We start from the raw sequence: 24219 nt of genomic DNA, 5'->3' as shown, positions 1-24219 counted from the left end.
TGTACCTTTCCAAATCATGTCCAATCAATTGATTTTACCACAGGTGGATTCCAATAAAGTTGTATAAAGATCTCAAGGATGATCAATGAAAACAAGATGCTCCTGAGCTCAATTTCGAGTCTCATAGCAAAGGGTCTGAATACTTGTGTAAATAAGGTATTTTTTAAATAAAATTGTAAAAATGTCTAAAAACCTGTTTTTGCTTTGTCATTGTGGGGTATTGGGTGTAGATTGATGAGTAAAAAAAGATTTAATACATTTTAGAATAAGGCTGTAATGTAGTAAAATGTGAAAAAAGTCAAGGGGTCTGAATACTTTCCGAATGCACTGTAAGTATCAAAATTAAATGCAATTGCAAAAATATACTGAAGTATCAAATGTAAAAGTAATATCTTTAATTTCAAATTACTTCTATTTGGCAGTTCAAATGCCACCTATGCACTCTGTGAACTATATCCCAGCAGTGGTCTCCTGGACCTTTAACAGGCAGCAGCAGGTGGGAGAGCAGAGAACAGGGGTGCATCCCAAATAGCACCATATTACTGATATAGAACACTATTCCCTATGGGTTCTGGTCAAAATGAAAGCAATAAATAGGGAACATGGTGCAATTTGGGACGAAAGCAGGGGTTAGAGAGCAGGACCTGTCAGAAATACATTTGAAAGGAACCTGACCTCAGTAAGGAACAGAAGAGAAGCTGCCTTGTAAATGCAGCTACTGGACAGTGTCTGTTGTGTCAAAAGACATCTTTCTCTTAGATAAACAAGACAGAAAACGAGCAAGAGAGAGATGATTGCTGGAGCAAGGTGCTGTTTAGAATCACTGATCTACAAATCATTGTGCATTGTGAATACCTATATGTGAAAACAATGTGTGAATCTGTGCAGTGCCTTGATGCCCTGGAACATGCTGAGAGAGAGAGAATGTAGATGCAGTTAGATTCAAATAGCCAGGGATCTTGAGTTACAAATGCAGCAGAGTCTGATTGGAACATTTCCTTGGGCTCTCATTGGCTGTAGCTTGGGCAACAGTGGTACATATAGAAAGGGAAAGCAAACCACATTTCATTTGATGTTCAGCCTGAAGAAGAGAATGCACTTCTGCTGTGATGCACAAACACACTCCGAATCCACCCTGGTTCACAAAATACAATCAATCATAGCAGCTATTTTTGAAGGAGGTTGTACTTGAAATTATCATAATATGATCGTGATTGTTTTTCTACTTTAGTTGTAGGCACTGACAGCAATACACCGCTGTGACAAGACCACTTCGTATTGGATATCTGACCTCTACAAGCCCACACACTCATGGGAAAAAGAAAAAAAAATCCACACAGATACAGTATAGCCGAAATACACTCATGGCATGTTCAATAGCAGCACATTACTGTGGCTTTCTGTTGAACTATTGTGAAATATATCTCACACAACACATCTTACTTAGTCCCTAGACACCACCTTGTGGTGGTTCTTATTCAAATGCTGTCTTCAGTGCTATCATCTCAGCACAATCACGTCCACTGTAGCGTGTGAGATAGTCTCTGAATGCAGAATCACAGAGCCTTAGCCTCCTCTTGTGTTAGAAGTGAAGTGTTACACCAGTCAGTGCAGGCCAACAGGTGTGGGGGGCAGAATAGGTCCTGCCTGGACTAAAGGATCTGCTTATTTAACACAACTGGTGATACAAACAGAGGGCAGTAAGTAAAGCACCTGTGCCTATACTATAACCACAGGCTATAACTACAGGCTATACCCACAGGCTATAACCACAGGCTATAACCACAGGCTATAACCACAGGCTATAACCACAGGCTTTAACCACAGGCTGTAACCACAGGCTATAACTACAGGCTATAACCACAGGCTATACCCACAGGCTTTAACCACAGGCTGTAACCACAGGCTATACCCACAGGCTATAACCACAGGCTATAACTACAGGCTATAACTACAGGCTATAACCACAGGCTATAACCACAGGCTATAACCACAGGCTATAACTACAGGCTATAACCACAGGCTTTAACCACAGGTTTTAACCACAGGCTATACCCACAGGCTTTAACCACAGGCTGTAACCACAGGCCATACCCACAGGCTATACCCACAGGTTATAACCACAGGCTATACCCACAGGTTATAACCACAGGCTATAACCACAGGCTTTAACCACAGGCTATACCCACAGGCTTTAACCACAGGCTATAACCACAGGCTATACCCACAGGCTATAACCCCAGGCTATAACCCCAGGCTATATCCACAGGCTATACCTACAGGCTATACCCACAGGCAATAACCCCAGGCTATATCCACAGGCTATAACCACAGACTTTAACCACAGGCATTAATCACAGGCTATACCAACAGGATATAAAAACAAGGCTCTGGATAGGAGAGTGAACACAGGCTTAGCTTAGTGAGTCAAGTCAAGTTTATTTGTCATATGCACACAGGGCTCTAAATAAAAAATAAATAATTGATAGCACTGGTGCTCTGAATTTTAAAACGTTAGGGGCACTACATGAAATAATACAGCCTATATTGGGCCAATATAAATTATAGGTACTTTGAAGCACATGTTGTGCCCTATAAACTGATATGTAACACTGTAAATACCTGTCATTGAAATTACAAAGTAATGTTTGGAATATTAGGTTTCTACATTGTGTAAATGCTCTATTTTCTGATTGAGATGCATTACATTGAACATTGTACACTATCTCTAAAAACGTCAGGTTTGTGATGACTACTTGTAGATATGTCACGCATTCATTTGCCATTATCTTTTTTGATGTAACCTTTATTTTATCAGAGTCATAGTCATTGATCTCCTGAAGAAGAAGCTATCCCTTTCCCTTTTATTTCTGCGCCCCCAAATGTTTGAATATACTGGTAAAGTTAACACGTCGTTAGCTAGCTAGCAGATGGGGCAACGTGACTGAACAACGTGTAAAGAAAGGTCGACGCGCGATTAGTTTTAGAATGCCCAATGCATGGTTTATTCAAATAAAATGCGGTCCCGGTCAGAACTTTTGACCTGGTTGGGCTAGAAGTAAGCCGTTTTCACTGTAGTAATAGTGCAGCCATAATGCTAACGAATCTGTACCCCCTTGTTTATCTAGGGCACTTGGAAACAACGGTACAGTGAAGCCTCATCATTACAAAAAATATTATCTGGGAGACACAGTGCTCCCAAAATAAAACTCCTGGTTGCACAGCAAAATATTTCATTGCAAATGGTCGCACTTTAGAGCCCTGTATGCACAGGATACACAAGGTACACAGTACAATTAAATTCTTAATTAGGTTCACACTTGACAATGATGGTGTAAAGAGAGGGGTAATGGTCCTACCTGTTGATGGTCTCCTTTCTTCTCCACTTGCTTGAGGATGAGGGGCAATAGCTGAGGGCAGGGGCTACCCTAAATGTGAGAGGAAGAGAGGTACAGGTGAGAGGATGAAGAGGGTAAACGGTGAGGATTGGGGCTAGCCTGAAAGGTGAGATAATGAGGGGTTATGTTATGAATGAGGGTGGGGTGCAAAGATGATACATTTAGGGGGTAAGAGAATGAGGGGTATAGGTGACGGTTTTGGGTGCAGACTCCACTGTTGGAGGGGGTGTAGGCGAGGATCGGTGGTGATAGCCCTACCTGTTCGGTTAAAGGTGAGGATGGGGGTGATGACCCTACTTGTCGAGGGTTAAGGTATGTATGAGTGTACAGATAAGAGATAAGAGGATTGATGGGAACAAATATGTGAGTATTTGGGGTGCTGGCCCAACCTGTTGTCGTTCTCCCTCCTGCTCCACGTGTTTGAGCTCCCAGAAGCTCCTCATGGTCTCCACCTTCTCCAGGTGTCTGAAGAACGGCAAGCGGGTCTGGTGGACTTTGCCATTCTGCTTTCTGCTTCCTGGGGCTGACTCACTGCTACGGCCTTCACAGCATGGGGAAGGCTTCTTGTCTGACCTACAACCACAACGTACAAACAAACAAAATTAGTTCCGTTTGGAATAGAATATAAGAATATTGTATTGCCCATGAGAGGAAATATGTCTCTCCCATATAATATTGAATTGCACATCTAAGAGAAGAGTGGCACATGTGTGTACCGATAGGACACATGGGCTGTGAGTAGCTCCGTTTGTACCGACAAAACTGGTTATATGTAGAAACCAGAAAACAAAGATTAAATTAAGCCTCTAAAATCAAAAAATAAACATTTCCCCAAGCAAATGGGAGAGAGGGAGTGGTCAGTTATGTACAACAGTGAACTAACAGTTGGTAAAGCGACGCGGCGACACAAATCCAACAAGCCATGGCTTCCCCCAGAGGAAAAGACAAGGAGCAACTTGGAGACCCAAACGAGAGTAATGAACAGCTAAAGGATATCCAGGAAAACAAAGCTAAAATGATCTCAATGCTCACCTCACCAAAACGAACTGCTACAATCTGTTGTTAAAGAAGTACATTCGCTATCGTGTCAGACATGCACAAACAAGGCTTGTGCATGAACGAACAAGAAAACAAAATGAGCATTTTGTAAACAAAGTTGCAAACTTTAGAAGATGAATTGGACCAGCAAGAAAACAGAATGAGACAAAACAACATGAGAATATTGTCCTCACTGGAAGATGAGGAAAAAGGAGATCTTTCCAGCTACATGGTCAAACTGATATCAGAAGAACTTGACGTGGGTATATCACCAGAGGATCTGGAACGATGCCATAGAATCGGCATGAAACAGAAGAATGCTAAATACCCTTGCATGGTAATCTTCAAACTGTGGAACTACCAGATCAAAGTCAACATTATGAAGGCACAGGGGGGAAAGGAGATTCAAATCCAAGGCCAGTCCTGTTATTTCATACAGGACCTGTCTGTTAGGTTGAGAAGAGTGGTGGTCGGTGCCGTCATGATGGTCACAAAAACATTACATGAGATTATCGGCAGATGTGATTTTCCTGCAAGAGCTGCACTTCAAAAAATGTAAAAAGTAAGATTTGGAGAGTCATATGCTGCCACCTACTGTAGTAACGGCAGAGGTTTAGTCATCCTGATAAATTAGAATACACCCTTTCCCCTTATATCCCAGCACAGGGACCAAGAAGGACGTTTTCTCATTTTGCAAATACACATTGATTTCATTGTATATCCCCCCAGAGACAAACCTGCTTTTATTTTAGATAGAACTTAAGCTATATTAGATCAAACCCAGACAGAAAGTATTGTTTTAGTCGGTGACCTAAATCAAGCATTCAGCAAGTTAGACAGACATAGCAATTAAAAAGGGAAAATCAAGGAGTCTCCAAAAAGGCTGAAAATGTTAATCTCTACAAATATTTTCCAGGACAGCTGGAGATTATTATTCCCAACTACAAAAGACTAAAGGGCCTCCCGGGTGGCGCAGCAGTCTAAGGCGACCACTGCGCTGAGAGTCAGGAAGCAAGTTCAGGGAGTGAGTGTTTTAGTAAATGAACACAACATAATACAAAATAAGAAACACGGACAACGCACAGATATGAAACTGAAACAAAAACAATAACACCTGGGGAAGGAACCAAAGGGAGTGACATATATAGGGAAGGAACCAAAGGGAGTGACATATATAGGGAAGGAACCGAAGGGAGTGACATATATAGGGAAGGAACCAAAGGGAGTGACATATATAGGGAAGGAACCGAAGGGAGTGACATATATAGGGAAGGAACCAAAGGGAGTGACATATATAGGGAAGGAACCAAAGGGAGTGACATATATAGGGAAGGAACCAAAGGGAGTGACATATATAGGGAAGGAACCGAAGGGAGTGACATATATAGGGAAGGAACCAAAGGGAGTGACATATATAGGGAAGGAACCAAAGGGAGTGACATATATAGGGAAGGAACCAAAGGGAGTGACATATTTAGGGAAGGAACCAAAGGGAGTGACATATATAGGGAAGGAACCAAAGGGAGTGACATATATAGGGAAGGAACCAAAGGGAGTGACATATATAGGGAAGGAACCAAAGGGAGTGACATATATAGGGAAGGAACCGAAGGGAGTGACATATATAGGGAAGGAACCGAAGGGAGTGACATATATAGGGAAGGAACCAAAGGGAGTGACATATATAGGGAAGGAACCAAAGGGAGTGACATATATAGGGAAGGAACCGAAGGGAGTGACATATATAGGGAAGGAACCGAAGGGAGTGACATATATAGGGAAGGAACCGAAGGGAGTGACATATATAGGGAAGGAACCAAAGGGAGTGACATATATAGGGAAGGAACCAAAGGGAGTGACATATATAGGGAAGGAACCGAAGGGAGTGACATATATAGGGAAGGAACCGAAGGGAGTGACATATATAGGGAAGGAACCGAAGGGAGTGACATATATAGGGAAGGAACCGAAGGGAGTGACAAATATAGGGAAGGAACCAAAGGGAGTGACATATATAGGGAAGGAACCAAAGGGAGTGACATATTTAGGGAAGGAACCAAAGGGAGTGACATATTTAGGGAAGGAACCAAAGGGAGTGACATATTTAGGGAAGGAACCAAAGGGAGTGACATATTTAGGGAAGGAACCAAAGGGAGTGACATATTTAGGGAAGGAACCAAAGGGAGTGACATATTTAGGGAAGGAACCAAAGGGAGTGACATATTTAGGGAAGGAACCAAAGGGAGTGACATATTTAGGGAAGGAACCAAAGGGAGTGACATATATAGGGAAGGAACCAAAGGGAGTGACATATTTAGGAAGGAACCAAAGGGAGTGACATATATAGGGAAGGAACCAAAGGGAGTGACATATATAGGGAAGGAACCAAAGGGAGTGACATATATAGGGAAGGAACCAAAGGGAGTGACATATATAGGGAAGGAACCAAAGGGAGTGACATATATAGGGAAGGAACCAAAGGGAGTGACATATATAGGGAAGGAACCAAAGGGAGTGACATATATAGGGAAGGAACCGAAGGGAGTGACATATATAGGGAAGGAACCAAAGGGAGTGACATATATAGGGAAGGTAATCAGGGAAGTGATGGAGTCCAGGTGAGTCTGATGTGCGCATAACGATGGTGACAGGTGTGCGCCATAATGAGCAGCCTGGTGACCTAGAGGCCGGAGAGGGAGCACACGTGACAGTGTGGATACAGTGGGAACATGTGGGTCTGAGCAAGTGTGACATCATTCATGTTTGTGTAAATGTGTGTAAATGTTAAGTTGTCTATTATTTTTTTGTCTATGTATGTTTTTTTATTGTAAAGAATTCTAATAATAATGTAAAATAATATATTACAAAACAAATAATATAAATTACACATCTACAGGTCCTAATACAGTATCATTCAATCATCAGATTCCAGCTCCATTGAAGCTGTCTATATCTGCGAATGATGGCAGTGCTTTGAAATACTGGTAGCTGTAAAGATCTTACTCTCAATCTCTCTCGCTAATCTCGCTAATCCGCCATTCCAATGGGACGGTTTTACAATCTAACTCTGTTGAGTGATGGTACAAAGCAGGCATCTATACTGATAGCCCATGTGGCGACAGCAGGCTTAGCTTTTTACCTGCTGATCCCCAAGGACAGCTAGTGACTGCTGATATATTTATCTGCATAGTGGCAATGAGGTCCCCAAGCCTAACAATTACAGAGGTCATCGCAACAAGTGTTTAATATGACATGATGACAACTCCTTTTGGGTGTTCCAAACAACAATTAGTGATTATTTTTTAAGCAACTATATGAGTGTGAAATATGACACTTCTGTATATCGCCAGATCAGCAAGTGGTCAACAGGCTCAGGTTAGTATTGTGCCGACCCAAACCACATTATACTGCTGTGGATATTATGTTTTCACACTGTCCTTTCCAGCATATTTCTGGCAAATTTGATGGATTCGTAAGTAAACCAGGGCTCGGCTCGGCTCAGCTCATTAGTGTGAAACGGGTTTTACAGACGTCGGCAAGGGCAAGTGGTCTGCAAATTCAGGTTAGTCCCGCAGACTGCTGCCTTCCTCCCATCCCACTCCCCTCAAGGTCCTCTTTCTTCTTCCTCAGAATCAAAGGGACTATTTATCAGTGTTGTATTTCACCCTCAGTCAGCAGTGTTGAAACCACACAGCCTGTCAGGCAGAAACACACCTGTTCTTCCTCTCTATTTCTGTCCTGTGCCACACACAGTTTATTTTACAACATTCAAAGCAACTTCTATGTCTACATTACAGAACACAAATATTAAAACACAAAAGCCTTAAGAGACTTAACCAAATCATGTTAGAAACATTGGACAATGGTTAGTGGGAACAGTTTTCCACAAAAGATGAGCACAACTCTCCCGTTGACATACATGAGGATTCAACGCAAAAGTCTCAGCTTTGAATCATTTAGGAGATGTTTAGCCTAATGGAGATAAGTCCCTATCTCTTAGTATCACCTCTTTGTCTCTATAGACGGGTTGCCTGACAACATCACGAAAATGATGTGCGTGCATCGCAGAGTGTTGTGTTGTTATGATTCTGAATGATCAGATAGTTAGCAACAAGAAGCTGCCGTGTGGGGAATCATAGGTGGCTTGTTTCAGCTAGTTTATCTTGTTCTTGAAACCATGTCTTGTTTTGAGGTGTTTTGACTGATGTCACGTCTATGCTAATATGGCTAAAATACATTAACTGGCTAACCAACTGTAACAATGTATTTCAGAGACAACAAGTGCTCATTGTGCAAATGTATTTATGTTTTCAATAAACATTTGGAGACTAAATATAGTTTACAACCCTGTGTCTTTTGCCCCAAAGTTGTGCACCATCGGTTTTGTTGCTAAACAACCAACCTGTCTTTCGTGAATATGTGGGAGTGTTACCAGAATAGGTCACCAGAATGAGTTACTAGAATAGGTTACCAGAATGGGTTACCAGAATAGGTTACCAGAATGGGTTACTAGAATAGGTTACCAGAATGGGTTACTAGAATAGGTTACCAGAATGGGTTACTAGAATAGGTTACCAGAATGAGTTACTAGAATAGGTTACCAGAATGGGTTACTAGAATAGGTTACCAGAATGGGTTACTAGAATAGGTTACCAGAATGGGTTACTAGAATAGGTTACCAGAATGGGTTACTAGAATAGGTTACCAGAATGGGTTACTAGAATAGGTTACCAGAATGGGTTACTAGAATAGGTTACCAGAATGGGTTACCAGAATAGGTTACCAGAATGGGTTACTAGAATAGGTTACCAGAATGGGTTACTAGAATAGGTTACCAGAATGGGTTACTAGAATAGGTTACCAGAATGAGTTACTAGAATAGGTTACCAGAATGGGTTACTAGAATAGGTTACCAGAATGAGTTACTAGAATAGGTTACCAGAATGGGTTACCAGAATAGGTTACCAGAATGGGTTACTAGAATAGGTTACCAGAATGAGTTACTAGAATAGGTTACCAGAATGGGTTACCAGAATAGGTTACCAGAATGGGTTACTAGAATAGGTTACCAGAATGGGTTACTAGAATAGGTTACCAGAATGAGTTACTAGAATAGGTTACCAGAATGGGTTACTAGAATAGGTTACCAGAATGGGTTACTAGAATAGGTTACCAGAATGAGTTACTAGAATAGGTTACCAGAATGGGTTACTAGAATAGGTTACCAGAATGAGTTACTAGAATAGGTTACCAGAATGGGTTACCAGAATAGGTTACCAGAATGGGTTACTAGAATAGGTTACCAGAATGGGTTACTAGAATAGGTTACCAGAATGGGTTACTAGAATAGGTTACCAGAATGAGTTACTAGAATAGGTTACCAGAATGGGTTACTAGAATAGGTTACCAGAATGGGTTACTAGAATAGGTTACCAGAATGGGTTACTAGAATAGGTTACCAGAATGGGTTACTAGAATAGGTTACCAGAATGGGTTACTAGAATAGGTTACCAGAATGGGTTACTAGAATAGGTTACCAGAATGGGTTACCAGAATAGGTTACCAGAATGGGTTACTAGAATAGGTTACCAGAATGGGTTACTAGAATAGGTTACCAGAATGGGTTACTAGAATAGGTTACCAGAATGAGTTACTAGAATAGGTTACCAGAATGGGTTACTAGAATAGGTTACCAGAATGGGTTACTAGAATAGGTTACCAGAATGGGTTACTAGAATAGGTTACCAGAATGGGTTACTAGAATAGGTTACCAGAATGGGTTACTAGAATAGGTTACCAGAATGAGTTACTAGAATAGGTTACCAGAATGGGTTACTAGAATAGGTTACCAGAATGGGTTACTAGAATAGGTTACCAGAATGAGTTACTAGAATAGGTTACCAGAATGAGTTACTAGAATAGGTTACCAGAATGGGTTACTAGAATAGGTTACCAGAATGGGTTACTAGAATAGGTTACCAGAATGGGTTACTAGAATAGGTTACCAGAATGGGTTACTAGAATAGGTTACCAGAATGAGTTACTAGAATAGGTTACCAGAATGGGTTACTAGAATAGGTTACCAGAATGGGTTACTAGAATAGGTTACCAGAATGAGTTACTAGAATAGGTTACCAGAATGAGTTACTAGAATAGGTTACCAGAATGGGTTACTAGAAGAGGTTACCAGAATGAGTTACCAGAATAGGTCACCAGAATGGGTTACTAGAATAGGTTACCAGAATGGGTTACTAGAATAGGTTACCAGAATGGGTTACTAGAATAGGTTACCAGAATGGGTTACTAGAATAGGTTACCAGAATGGGTTACTAGAATAGGTTACCAGAATGGGTTACTAGAATAGGTTACCAGAATGAGTTACTAGAATAGGTTACCAGAATGGGTTACTAGAATAGGTTACCAGAATGGGTTACTAGAATAGGTTACCAGAATGGGTTACTAGAATAGGTTACCAGAATGAGTTACTAGAATAGGTTACCAGAATGGGTTACTAGAATAGGTTACCAGAATGGGTTACTAGAATAGGTTACCAGAATGAGTTACTAGAATAGGTTACCAGAATGGGTTACTAGAATAGGTTACCAGAATGGGTTACTAGAATAGGTTACCAGAATGAGTTACTAGAATAGGTTACCAGAATGGGTTACTAGAGGAGGGTATGGAGATGAAGTGGAATTGAGGTGTCAGAATGTAGATGATGATTAAGAAATGGATTCCTTCGAGGAGGTGATAATGTTTGTGGTTTAACTAAACGACTAGGAAGACACTGCTGGAGAGGAAACCATCAACATACCAGCAGTCAAGACAGTGACAGCTCTCACTGAAGAACAAACTCTAATAACTTGAAGCTTCTACCCGGCTACAACCCTGACCAGCCGCCTGTCTGTTTTTTTTGGGCTGTTTTTAATAGTATATTAAAAGCAGCATTTTCATGCCTTATGGGGACATCAGAGGGGCAGAGGGGTGGGAGGGTAAAGACTATGGACAGAGGGGTTAGGGGTTAAAGACTATGGACAGAGGGGTTAGGGGTTAAAGGCTATGGACAGAGGGGTTAGGGGTTAAAGGCTGTAGACACAGCGGTTAGGGGTTAAAGACTATGGACAGAGGGGTTAGGGGTTAAAGGCAATGGACAGAAGGGTTAGGGGTTAAAGGCTATGGACAGAGGGGTTAGGGGTTAAAGGCAATGGACAAAGGGGTTAGGGGTTAAAAGCTATGGACAGAGGGGTTAGGGGTTAAAGGCTGTATACACAGGGGTTAGGGGTTAAAGGCTATGGACAGAGGGGTTAGGGGTTAAAAGCTATGGACAGAGTGGTTAGGGGTAAAAGGTTATGGATAGAGGGGTTAAGGGTTAAAGGCTATGGACAGAGGGGTTAGGGGTTAAAGGCTATGGATAGAGGGGTTAGGGGTTAAATGCTGTAGACACAGGGGTTAGGGGTAAAAGGCTATGGACAGAGTGGTTAGGGGTTAAAGGCTATGGACAGAGGGGTTAGGGGTTAAAGGAGAATTTATAGCAGCATTTGCATGCCTTATTTACAGGGCCGACGGCTGCCCTGAACAGACATCAGAGAACATCTAGGACCTCAGTGTTCCTGGCAGGGGGTGGAGAGTCACCCCAGGGGGGTGTAGGGTCACCCGCTTTAAATGGGGTTATTTTTGGAGCATCAGAGAGGCAGAGTGGTGGGAAGTCAAAAGTTACGGACAGAGGGGTTAGCTGTTAAAGGAAGGCAGGCAGGCTGTACAGTAGTCTGGTAGAGTGGTGTACAGTAGTCTGCTAGAGTGGTGTACAGTAGTCTGGAAGAGTTGTGTACAGTAGAGTGGTGTACAGTAGTCTGGTAGAGTGGTGTACAGTAGTCTGGTCGAGTGTTGTACAGTAGTCGGGTAGAGTGGTGTACAGTAGTCTGGTAGAGCGGTGTACAGTAGAGTGGTGTACAGTAGTCTGGTAGAGTGGTGTACAGTAGTGTGGTGTATAGTAGTCTGGTAGAGTGGTGTACAGTAGTCTGGTAGAGTGTTGTACAGTAATCTGGTAGAGTGGGGTACAGTAGTCTGGTAAAGTGGGGTAGAGTAGTCTGGTAGAGTGGTGTATAGTAGTCTGGTAGAGTGGTGTACAGTAGTCTGGTAGAGTGGGGTACAGTATTCTGGTAGAGTGGTGTACAGTAGTCTGGTAGAGTGGGGTACAGTAGTCTGGTAGAGTGGTGTACAGTCATCTGGTAGCATGGTGAACAGTAGTCTAGTAGAATGTGGGATAGTAACAAAGTGCTAAAGATAGGATTGGTGTTTGGATAGAAATGTGTGAGACAATGCTGTAGTTTGTGTTTCATGATGTGTGTGCGTGTGCGTGCATGCTACGTGTGTGGTTCAGCTATGCATCAGTTTGTGTGTTTTTCTAATCTGCCCCTTATTTATCCCTGTCCATAACACAGATAGCAGAAGAGGTCCTCTGTCTTCCACTGTATAATCCCCTCTGTGTAACTGATAGGAAGAGCTGCGTGTGCCTCATACCTCGTAAAGACACCATAAAGACAGAGACACAGGGTGTGTATTTCTGTACGTCCATGAGTATGTGCATTTAAGTGTGTGTTTCTATGTGTGTGTGAGCGTGTGTGTGCGTGCATGCGTGTGTGCATGGTGCAGGCGCACCTGCGAATGAGGGCGAGAGAGAGGGAGAAAACGAGAGAGAGCGAGATAGGGAGGTAGAGAGAGGGCGAGAGGGAGAGAACGTAAAAGAGGGAGAGAGAGAGCGAGAGGGAGAGAGCATAAAAGAGGGAGAGAGAGATGGAAAGAGAGAGGGAGAGGGAAAGGGGGGGAGAGAGAGAGAGCCAGAGAGAGAGAGAGAGTGCACACTGCCCACAAAATGAGGTGGAAACTGAGCTGCACTTCCTAACCTCCTGCCCAATGTATGACCATATTAGAGAAACATATTTCCCTCAGATTACACAGATCCACAAAGAATTCGAAAACAAATCCAATTTTGAAAAACTCCCATATCTACTGGGTGAAATTCCACAGTGTGCCATCACAGCAGCAAGATTTGTGACCTGTTGCCACAAGAAAAGGGCAACCAGTGAAGAACACACACCGTTGTAAATACAACCCATATTTATGCTTATTTATTTTATCTTGTGTCCTTTACCATTTGTACATTGTTAAAACACTGTATATATAATATGACATTTGTAATGTCTTTATTGTTTTGAAACTTCTGTATGTGTAATGTTTACTGTTCATTTTTATTGTTTATTTCACTTTATATATTATCTACCTCACTTGCTTTGGCAATGTTAACACATGTTTCCCATGCCAATAAAGCCCTTGAATTTAATTGAATTTAATTGAATTGAGAGAAAGGGGGAGAGAGAGAGAGCCAGAGAGAGAGAGAGGGAGAGGGAGAGAAAGGGGGAGAGAGAGATGGAAAGAGAGAGGGGGAGAGAGAGATGGAAAGAGAGAGGGAGAGGGAAAGGGGGAGAGAGAGAGAGCCAGAGAGAAAGAGGGAGAGAGTAGGGGGAAGAGAGAGAGAGCGAGAGAGAGGGGAAAGAGAGAGAGAGCGAGAGAGGGAACGACAGACAGACAGACAGACAGATAGTGTGAAGGGTGATATGAAGCTCTGTGCATAGCTTAACCTCCGTAGCTGAAATGCAGTGTGCTACAGGAGGACAGTGATGAGTGCAGACATGTCCGTCAAAACATATCGCAATGCAAGCCCACGGCATCAGATTTCCCTTCCATCTTTTTATACTGGAAGAAGTCTTCAGGGGGTTTCAGGTGTGGATTGTGATACTCATAATAAATGGTGATTAGGATTATAATGCTAACAAGTGGAATTTAATGATCAGGAAATTATCATACACTACTGCACTGTATGCTGTATGTTGCCTTTGATTTCTGTCAAGAAGGCTGTTCTTGCGATGTGGAACACAAGAGTAGTTGATCTGGCCTGGAAATAGCCAAGCTTTTAATACTTAGTCCAAAATGGCACCCTATGGGCCCTGGTCAAAACTTCTGCGCTATAGGGAATAGCCGGTGTACCATTTGGGACTCAGACTTATTAAATTGCATTCGGGGACCGGGGACCAGGGACCAGGGACTGGAATGGCTGACAGGGGGTAAGACACTGACAGGGTGGGTTAAGACAAAGCGGAGGGAAACAGGTGTGGGATCCAGCATGGAGACACAGCATTTCCCCAGAGTGAACAGTCCATGACAAGGCAATCTAGGACATCAAATGGCACCAGTCGTTGAGGTTGTTTAGCTTAGTTGCAGATCTGTTTGTGCTTTAGCCAATTCCTCTGTCATGTTGGTTGCCATGCCTAACATAGCCAATTCCTCTGTCATGTTGGTTGTCATGCCAAACATAGCCAATTCCTCTGTCATGTTGGTTGTCATGCCAAACATAGCCAATTCCTCTGTCATGTTGGTTGTCATGCCAAACATAGTCAATTCCTCTGTCATGTTGGTTGCCATGCTAAACATAATCAATTCCTCTGTCATGTTGGTTGCCATGCTAAACATAATCAATTCCTCTGTTGTGTTGGTTGCCATGCTAAACATAATCAATTCCTCTGTTGTGTTGGTTGCCATGCCAAACATAATCAATTCCTCTGTTGTGTTGGTTGCCATGCTAAACATAATCAATTCTTCTGTTGTGTTGGTTGCCATGCCAAACATAGCCAATTCCTCTGTTGTGTTGGTTGCCATGCTACACATAATCAATTCCTCTGTTGTGTTTATTTGCCATGCCAAACATAATCAATTCCTCTGTCGTGTTGGTTGCCATGCTAAACATAATCAATTCCTCTGTTGTGTTGGTTGCCATGCTAAACATAATCAATTCCTGTTGTGTTGGTTGCCATGCTAAACATAATCAATTTCTCTGTTGTGTTGGTTGCCATGCTAAACATAATCAATTCCTGTTGTGTTGGTTGCCATGCCAAACATAATAATTTCCTCTGTTGTGTTGGTTGCCATGCTAAACATAATCAATTCCTCTGTTGTGTTGGTTGCCATGCTAAACATAATCAATTCCTCTGTTGTGTTGGTTGCCATTATTTAACTAGGCAAGTCAGTTAAGAACAAATTCTTATTTATAGCATGACTTGGGGACTTGACTGCTCCAAACAACAACTAGGGACCTTTAAATTACATTATTCTCAATCGATTGAGTCCTTGAGATGGGCAATCATACCCTTTAATCTTGTTGAAAACACCTCCCACTGTCTCTCCACCCTGTAGGAAACAAATAGGACATCATGTTCTTTGTGAGGCATCAGTGGAAATGAAACCCAACCTCCAGGATCACAATCTCACTTAGCAAATTACATAATCTAATACATTCTATTAAATTACTTTTTTCTGTTTAGTCCACACTTTGCGTGTGAGTAGAACTGACTCATTCACATTCCCTGTCTCTATGTAAATCCACAGTTATTCTCAATTACTTAACATTAAAACTTCTTCAGGATAGGGTGCAGTATTCGGAAGTTTGGATGAATGAGGTGCACAAAGTAAACTGCCTGTTACTCAGGCCCAGAAGCTAGGATATGCATATAATTAGTAGTATTGGATAGAAAACACTCAAAAGTTTCCAGAACTATTAAAATAATGAATGTGAGTATAACAAAACTGATATGGCAGGCGAAAACCGGAGGACAATCCATCCAGAATTGTTTTTTTTCCAGCTCACCACTGATTACAATGGCTGGCAATGGGAATATAAAAGGAATACCTCCCAGATTGCAGTTCCTAGGGCTTTCACTAGATGTCAACAGTCTTTAGAAGAAGTTTCAGGCTTGTTTTTTGAAAAATGAGCTAGAGTTTGTAGTTTTTGTAAGTGACTCCCATTTTGGCTGTAGTGTTTGTAGCACATTCCGATGAGGGTGCGCACTTCGTTATTTATCTCCGGTAATGAATATACTATTCCCAATCTTAAATTTGATAGTTTATTTACATATTAGGATACCTGAGGATTGATTAGGATCATTGTTTGACCTGTTTGGAAGAAGTTTAATGATAATTTACGGGATTCATTTGTATGCATTTTGAACGAGGGAAACCGGTGGATTACTGAGTCAAGCGCACCAACTAAACTGACTTTTTGGGATATAAAGAAGGACTTTATCGAACAAAACGACCATTTGTGATGTAGCTGGGACCCTTTGCATTGCAAACGGAGGAAGATCTTCAAAGGTAAATTATTTATTTTATCGCTATTTCTGACTTTTGTGATGCATCTGCTTAGTTGGAAAATGTTTGGCGCGCTCTGGTGAGGGCGCGCACTTGGTTATTTATCTCCGGTAATGAATATACTATTCCCCATCTTAAATTTGATTGTTTATTTACATATTAGGGTACCTGAGGATTGATTAGAAACGTTGTTTGACTTGTTTGGACCAAGTTTATTGGTAATGTTTGGGATTCATTTTGTAAGCATTTTGAACGAGGTGAAACAGGTGGATTATTGAATAAAGCGCGCCAAATAATCTGACTTTTTTAGGATATAAAGAAGGACTTTACCGATTAAAACAACCATTTGTGATGTAGCTTGGACCCTTGGGATTGCAAACAGAGAAAGATCTTCAAAGGTAAGTGATTTATTTTATCGCTATTTCTACCTTTCGTGATGCATCTGCTTGGTTGGAAAATGTTTTTAATGCTTTTGTATGTGGGGCTCTGTTCTCAGATAATCGCATGGTATGCTTTCGCCGTAAAGCCTTTTTGAAATCTGACAAAACGGCTGGATTAACAAGAAGTTAAGCTTTTAACCGATGTATAACCCTTGTATTTTCATGAGTGTTTAATATTACGAATGTTGTGTTTTTGAATTTCGCACTCTGCAATTTCACCGGATGTTGTCGAGGCCGGGCGCTAGCGGTACGCCTTTCCCAAAGGTTAAGTAGCGTGGCTCTGTCAAAGGACCCCATGGTGTGTGGATCTCTATAACTGTGAGTGTGTGTGTGTGTGTGTCTGCATGCGTGCGTTTGTTTGTTTGTGCATGTGTGTGTTTGTGTGTGCGCATGTGTTGATCAGCAAGCACGCAAGGCTGACGTCACTAGCTACAGGGCCTTTAGAAAATATTCACACCCCTTAACTTTTTCCACATTTTGTTGTGTTACAGCCTGAATTTAAAATGTATTAAATTTAGATTTTTGGGATACTGACCTACACACAATACCCCATAATGTCAAAGTGTAATTATGTTTTCAGAAACATTTTGAAATTAATTAAATGAATGAAACGCTGAAATGTCTTTAGTCGATAAGTATTCAACCCCTTTGTTATAGCAAGTGTAAATAAATCCAGGAGAAAACATTTCCTTAACTGTTGCCACAAAGTTGGAAGCAAAAGAATCATCTAGAATCTCATTGTATGCTGTACAGTTAAGATTTCCCTTCACTGGAACTAAGGGGCCTAGCCCGAACCATGAAACACAGCCCCAGACCATTATTCCTACTCCACCAAACATTACTTTACTATGCATTGGGGCAGATAGCTTTCTCCTGGCATCCGCCAAATGCAGATTTGTCTGTCAGACTGCTCGATTGTGAAGCGTGATTCATCACGCAGCCTCACATTATACACCTGTCAGCAATGGTGTGGCTTGAATAGCCGAATCTACTAATTTGAAGGGGTGTCCACATACTTTTGTATATATAGTGTACTTTAAAATAACTTAAACAAAATCGAAACTGTATAGAAAAGATAATGGACCTGTATTCATACAGTATCTTGACTCGCTACTAATCACCCAAATGAAAGCTAGACAATGAGTTTGAAACCCCTGCTCTACATGGAAACAATCTCTCAACTAAACCAAGCTCTGAGGTCATTCAGAATGAAGGAGTGAGAGAATGGGTCATGTCTGAACGTCACTGACCCAGTCCAGTTGGCATGACCATGAAAGGACATACAGATACATACTAGTGGGATACAGGCAAACATAAACATAGCCAGTGACAAACACATAACTTCAGGCTAGAGAGACGGACTTGTTGTGTGTGTGTGTGTGTGTGTGTGTGTGTGTGTGTGTGTGTGTGTGTGTGTGTGTGTGTGTGTGTGTGTGTGTGTGTGTGTGTGTGTGTGTGTGTGCGTGTGTGTGTACCCTATGGGTCCTGGTCAAAAGTAGTGCACTATATAGGGAATAGGGTGCAAACTTTGACACAGTCTCAGTCTGAGTGTTGTTGTTTTTGTAGTCAAGGTTCAGTTGTGTGGCAACCACCTCTCATGGTCAAGCCTAGGTTCAAACAGTATTTGAAATCTTTCAAAAACTTTAAAGGGGTTTGCCTTAGCCTGTTTTGAGTGCCAGCTGGATGGGTTTGCACTTTTAGGACTTTTATATTGGTTCCATTGCAACAGGCAAACTCAATCAACCACATATAAAGTATTTCAAATTATTTCAAATAGTATTTGAAGGCAGTTTTGGCCCAGAGAGATGTGGAGATCTGACTGAAAGCTCCAAGGCTTTTAGCCAGAGATCAACACGTAGATCTCCAACTACCCTGGTACTAATTGACCACACTCTCCAAACACCAACAAGTTTGCCAGAAAGATACCCAATGAGGTCAAGTAGATGGTGCTTGTTCCCTCTCTTTAATTACTATAGGTCCTCTAAGAGGATATGTGTGATTGTGTCACACTCTCTCTCTAACTGACACTATGACAGAGTCCACCTAACAAATTATTGTTAAGTTAATTGTAATTAAAGAGAATATAATATATGAGCCATCAGCAGGATTATTTTCTCCATCCATGCCAACAACATTCCATACACACACACACACACACACACACGTCGCTGCTTTGATCGTGTCTAAAGCTGAATTCGCCATGGTCAAAGTATCACAGTGTCATCGCCATTACTCTTACTGAAGGTCTGGACTGGGGGTGTATACGATTACAACAACCAAGTCCTCCAGAACCCAATCCCAGCTCTGTAGGCTTACTGTGTGTGTGTGTGTGTGTGTGTGTGTGTGTGTGTGTGTGTGTGTGTGTGTGTGTGTGTGTGTGTGTGTGTGTGTGTGTGTGTGTGTGTGTGTGTGTGTGTGTGTGTGTGTGTGTGTGTGTGTGACTGTGTGCAATTCTTTTTATGAATATTTTATATAGGCCATGAAGCTATCCTTCTTAGCAGCCTGTCTCTCTCTCTCATACACACACACACACACAAACAAACTCTTTCCCCATCCTTCACACCAGCGACAGCCAAGCAACCTTGCAGAAGAGTGTAACTGTACCCCTCTCCTCGTCCCACCCAATGTACTTTTCCGTTCAACAGCAGAAAACAAAGCAGACAGTCCTTCTTTTAGTACGCCCATTTCAGCATTACCAAAAATAATCACGGTGGAAAGTCACATCTCACATCTCCCTGGTGTAAACCTCTGCACATTTATCTCTCTGTGTGGACATGTAAACTGTAGCAGCTGTAAGTGTTGTTGTTGTTGATGTTGTACAGTCTGCATTGTAAGTGTTGCTGTTGTTGATGTTGTACAGTCTGCGTTGTGTTGTTGTTGTTGATGTTGTACAGTCTGCGTTGTGTTGTTGTTGTTGATGTTGTACAGTCTGCGTTGTGTTGTTGTTGTTGATGTTGTACAGTCTGCATTGTAAGTGTTGCTGTTGTTGATGTTGTACAGTCTGCGTTGTGTTGTTGTTGTTGATGTTGTACAGTCTGCATTGTAAGTGTTGCTGTTGTTGATGTTGTACAGTCTGCGTTGTGTTGTTGTTGTTGATGTTGTACAGTCTGCATTGTAAGTGTTGCTGTTGTTGATGTTGTACAGTCTGCGTTGTGTTGTTGTTGTTGATGTTGTACAGTCTGCATTGTAAGTGTTGTTGTTGATGTTGTACAGTCTGTGTTGTGTCTGTTGTTGTTGTTGATGTTGTACAGTCTGCATTGTTGTTGTTGATGTGTTGTCTGTTGTAAGTGTTGCTGATGTTGTTGTTGTTGTTGATGTTGTACAGTCTGCGTTGTGTTGTTGTTGTTGATGTTGTACAGTCTGCATTGTAAGTGTTGCTGTTGTTGATGTTGTACAGTCTGCGTTGTGTTGTTGTTGTTGATGTTGTACAGTCTGCGTTGTAAGTGTTGTTGTTGATGTTGTACAGTCTGCGTTGTAAGTGTTGTTATTCCACTCATTTGCTCATTCATTATTTGCAGTAAATTACAATGATACATTGAAAAAGTGAGGTTGAGAAGTAGCCTATACAGCATCTGGTATTATTGAATATGAAAGGTTTCATTCAATAACGATTCAATGCTGTCAGATAAATCATTCTGATTTGCATCAAATATTCATAGAATTTTTTTTTATTTTCATATCATCTTGAATGTGAATTTCCTAACGTGTATATACTAGTACCCAATATAGTTTTTGATATAGATAACAAGGGATAGGTCAAATAATAGATTCCTTGTGATAGAGAAAAATGTACCACCCTAAGTTCTGAAGTTTGTTTCCTGTCAGAGTGGCTTGCTGGCTACCTTCAGTGTACACAGTATAAAAAAAGAAGAACCTTCATGATTTTCTGGTGGTTCTCATTTTTGAGTTGAAATGTTAACAATATAATGACTTCACATGCAAGCAAAAAATGTTTTTGGGGTCATAGCAAGGTTAACCTTCACTAAGGGCTATCCTGTATGCCAATAGTTAAAAAAATATCTGTAAAATGTTTCATGGGGCACCATTAAATGTATGATAGCTAAACTGTGAGTGTTCTTGTGCAGTGTTTCTTGTTAGCTATCACCTTGCATGGGATGCAACCAACACCAAAGGGAAAGAGGTGCTAACATTCACAGCATGGTTATTGTGCACGCATGAGATTGCACGGAACCTCTGTAGAATAACAGAGAGAGATATACAGAAAAGGCTAACAAGAGGTAAAAACTACTGTAATTTGCTCTGATCTAATTTCATACCAGAATGCAAATGTATCAAAAGGTCTGATTGTTTTCATTATTGTTTTGCATTATCGAAAGTCTTCTTTTCCCACTTTTTTCACAGCTGTACATTTCAAGACAATGAAATCCCCACGTCTCATTTGAGTCCATTTGTTAAAGCAAATTGGATATAGTGACACTCACCCCTGGTATTTTGGCACATTGGTAATGCCTACAGTCTTCTTCTCCTTCCCACCCATATCTCTCATCGATTCGGTCCCTTTTTTCCTCCAGCCGTCTGTTTACCTGTCCCTCTCTCCTTTCGTGAGTGGTAGTCGTGGTGATGTCTAAGTAAGAGTCACACTATAGTGTATACCTCTGTGTTCAGGTGAGCTCTGGGGGGACAGACCAGGTTATAGATGTCCACTTCTCTCCTCTCTGTGTGTACAGTGAGATAGCTCAGTGTACAGGGCTGGAGTAAGAGTCACTCTGCTCTGTGGTGGGGCCCTGAAGGACATCAGTCTATAGTATGGCGGGGGTGAGGAGGAGGAGGACAAGGAGGAGGGGTATAACTGGATAAGAGGCTTGGAGATAGGAAGAGGAGGAGGGGTAATATAATGGGAGGATGGGTTAGGAGGAAGGAGGAGATGGGCAGGTGTTGGTATAGAGAAGGAAGGGAGGGGAAAGTAGGAGGAGGTGTACAAAGAAGGGAGTGGGCATGAAGGGCAGGTCCTGGGAGTGGGATATTGGGGGTAGAGGGGGTACAGAATCAGGAGGTGGGGAAAGGGAGGGAGGGGGCATGAGGGGCAGGGGAGATATAAAGAAGGGAAGGGGTCGAAGGGATTGATGGGACTGGAGAGGCAAGAGGGGTATGAACTAGATAAGAAGAGGCTCTATCTCTCTGCTCCTCCATTCACTCCTGGGACAACAGGGACAGATGGGAGTGAGGAAGTCTTCCAGGGAATGTGGCTTGTTAAAATGGAATGCCTGGAATGCTGAAGTGCCATGAGTCTCCGAATGGGGGAGAGGGGGTGGGGAGTAGGGGGAGGGGAGAGGGGGACAGCAAGAGAGGTGTAAGGGAGATGAGGTTAAGAGAGGGCTGACAACTGGAGAGTGGTTGAAATAAGGAAGAGAGATGATGGGGGTTTAAAGGCCTGACCACAGGGGAGGATCAACATTTAAAAATGTATATAAGAATATAGATCCTGTAGCGTGTATTCAAATGATGTATCTTTCGTCTGTGTTTCATAATTTTCTTTCAAATCGCAAAAGGCTGAATGTATCTTTCCTGAGAAAGCATCCGAGTGAGCGAAACAGCACCTCTCTGTATGTGTAGCCCATCTTGGCCTATCTGATGCTGTCTGGTCAAAAAGAGTATGACATTGTTGCCACCCATAGCATTAAATGCAAGGGAAGCCAGTGAAAACAAATAAAAAATAATAGCCAATCAGCGTTGAGCTAAACTGAGTGAGCTCAACTGTGAATGGTCCTGGTGCACCCAAAAAAAGTATTAAGTGAAGTCAGTTTGGATTTTATCCAATTCCATCCCATCGAGAGCAAAACGTCAAATGACAGGAAAAATAATAATTGTTGCATCTCGTTGTGTTGTTGTCCTCTGGTGACTAGCTAGCTAAAATTGGCCCTTCCCTAAATTAGCCATGGATGGAGGTATCACTTTGGACTTGTGGGTTTTACTTAATTCTCCATACTGGCCAATGATTAAAACAGAGTTTCTGATCCAACCATAAATTCTTACATTGTGTCCCTGGCCTGAGAGGATAGAATGTGTAGCTAGATCTAATAATCTAATGTTAACGAGCTAATGTTAACTAAGCTAATGTTAACTAGCTAATGTTAACTTGCTGGGTCATCGTTGCCCATGAAAGGAAGTTATGCTAGTGAGCAAGCATTTTAGTCAGGTAGCCAATGACAACAAAAACTAAAAGTGTACTGTATGTCATAGACCGTTTCTGTATGTCATATACCGTTTCTGTATGTCATAGACCATTTCTATATGTCATATACCGTTTCGTCAACATGAAAGGATGGCATTGGCATTTCTCAACAAGTAGAGTTAGTGAGTCAACCTGTTTTTTCTACTTGCACGCACGCACGCATGCACGCACACACACACACACACACACACACACACACACAGAGAGAAATCATATTTAGCTTACGTTGATTGGACTACATCGTTTTCGGTATCTTTTAGTTGTCACTGTATTAGACAAACAGATGATTTTATGAAGTTGAAATGTTGAAGTTGATACGGTGCTGGAATTGTGGAGGCAGCTCCTGTTTTCTTGCAGAAACTCTCTGTGGTTCTAAATCAATAGTTGTTTAGTAGTCCACAAATCTTAGAAACATTAACTTGCTTGACCATGCTGTAGGTCATGTAACTGTTTGTTACAAGCAATATGCTTTGTGGACTTCACCAGACAGATGTTACTCTCCAGTTTTGTAATGAAACGAAGGTGCAGTTGAATTTATTCTGCCACTGTGTCTTCTTATTGTCTCATCCTTAGGCCTATATATCACAGCTGCAAGGCATATGAACTAACAGGTTACAGAGCAAACAACGCAATTATCAAAACACACACTGTGCTTCCTCCTTTAAAGTTGCGTCATACTGCGGCACACCTTGAGGGCAGCTGCAGCATTCTGTGGCACGTTATCTATTTGTCAGCCATTTTTTCTGTTAATGCAAGTCATTGTTAGTTTGACCACCAGAGGGCATCTTTAAGAAGTGTTTGATAGTCTCCGTATTGGGATTACCAGAAAATATAAAACCTTTTTTGTAATAACATAGTATATGGGATTGATTTTAAGAAATGTGGCTTAATTAATTAGATTAATTTTATGCTGTTTCTATACAGAGAAAAACGAAAAACAAAACCATCAGGG

At 41.7% G+C, this 24219-nt stretch overlaps 1 protein-coding gene across 1 annotated transcript in view; it reads right to left on the bottom strand.

Moving 5' to 3' along the window:
• LOC112251616 (myosin light chain kinase family member 4) overlaps window positions 1-21805 on the bottom strand; it is a 64961-nt gene extending 43156 nt beyond the window's left edge. The window contains exons 1-3 of the mRNA XM_042322320.1: window positions 21517-21805; window positions 3788-3971; window positions 3360-3428 (exon numbers count right to left, since the gene is read on the bottom strand). Coding sequence (XP_042178254.1) covers window positions 3360-3428; window positions 3788-3971; window positions 21517-21581 — 318 coding nt within the window. The 5' untranslated portion in view covers window positions 21582-21805. The remainder of the gene's footprint in view (window positions 1-3359; window positions 3429-3787; window positions 3972-21516) is intronic.
• Between the last annotated feature and the right edge of the window lie 2414 nt (window positions 21806-24219).

Source organism: Oncorhynchus tshawytscha, linkage group LG05 (genome assembly GCF_018296145.1).
Source record: "Oncorhynchus tshawytscha isolate Ot180627B linkage group LG05, Otsh_v2.0, whole genome shotgun sequence".
NCBI lineage: Eukaryota > Metazoa > Chordata > Actinopteri > Salmoniformes > Salmonidae > Oncorhynchus > Oncorhynchus tshawytscha.
The sequence above is the reverse complement of the archived record's forward strand: the minus strand, read 5'-3'. Positions and strand labels throughout refer to the sequence as shown.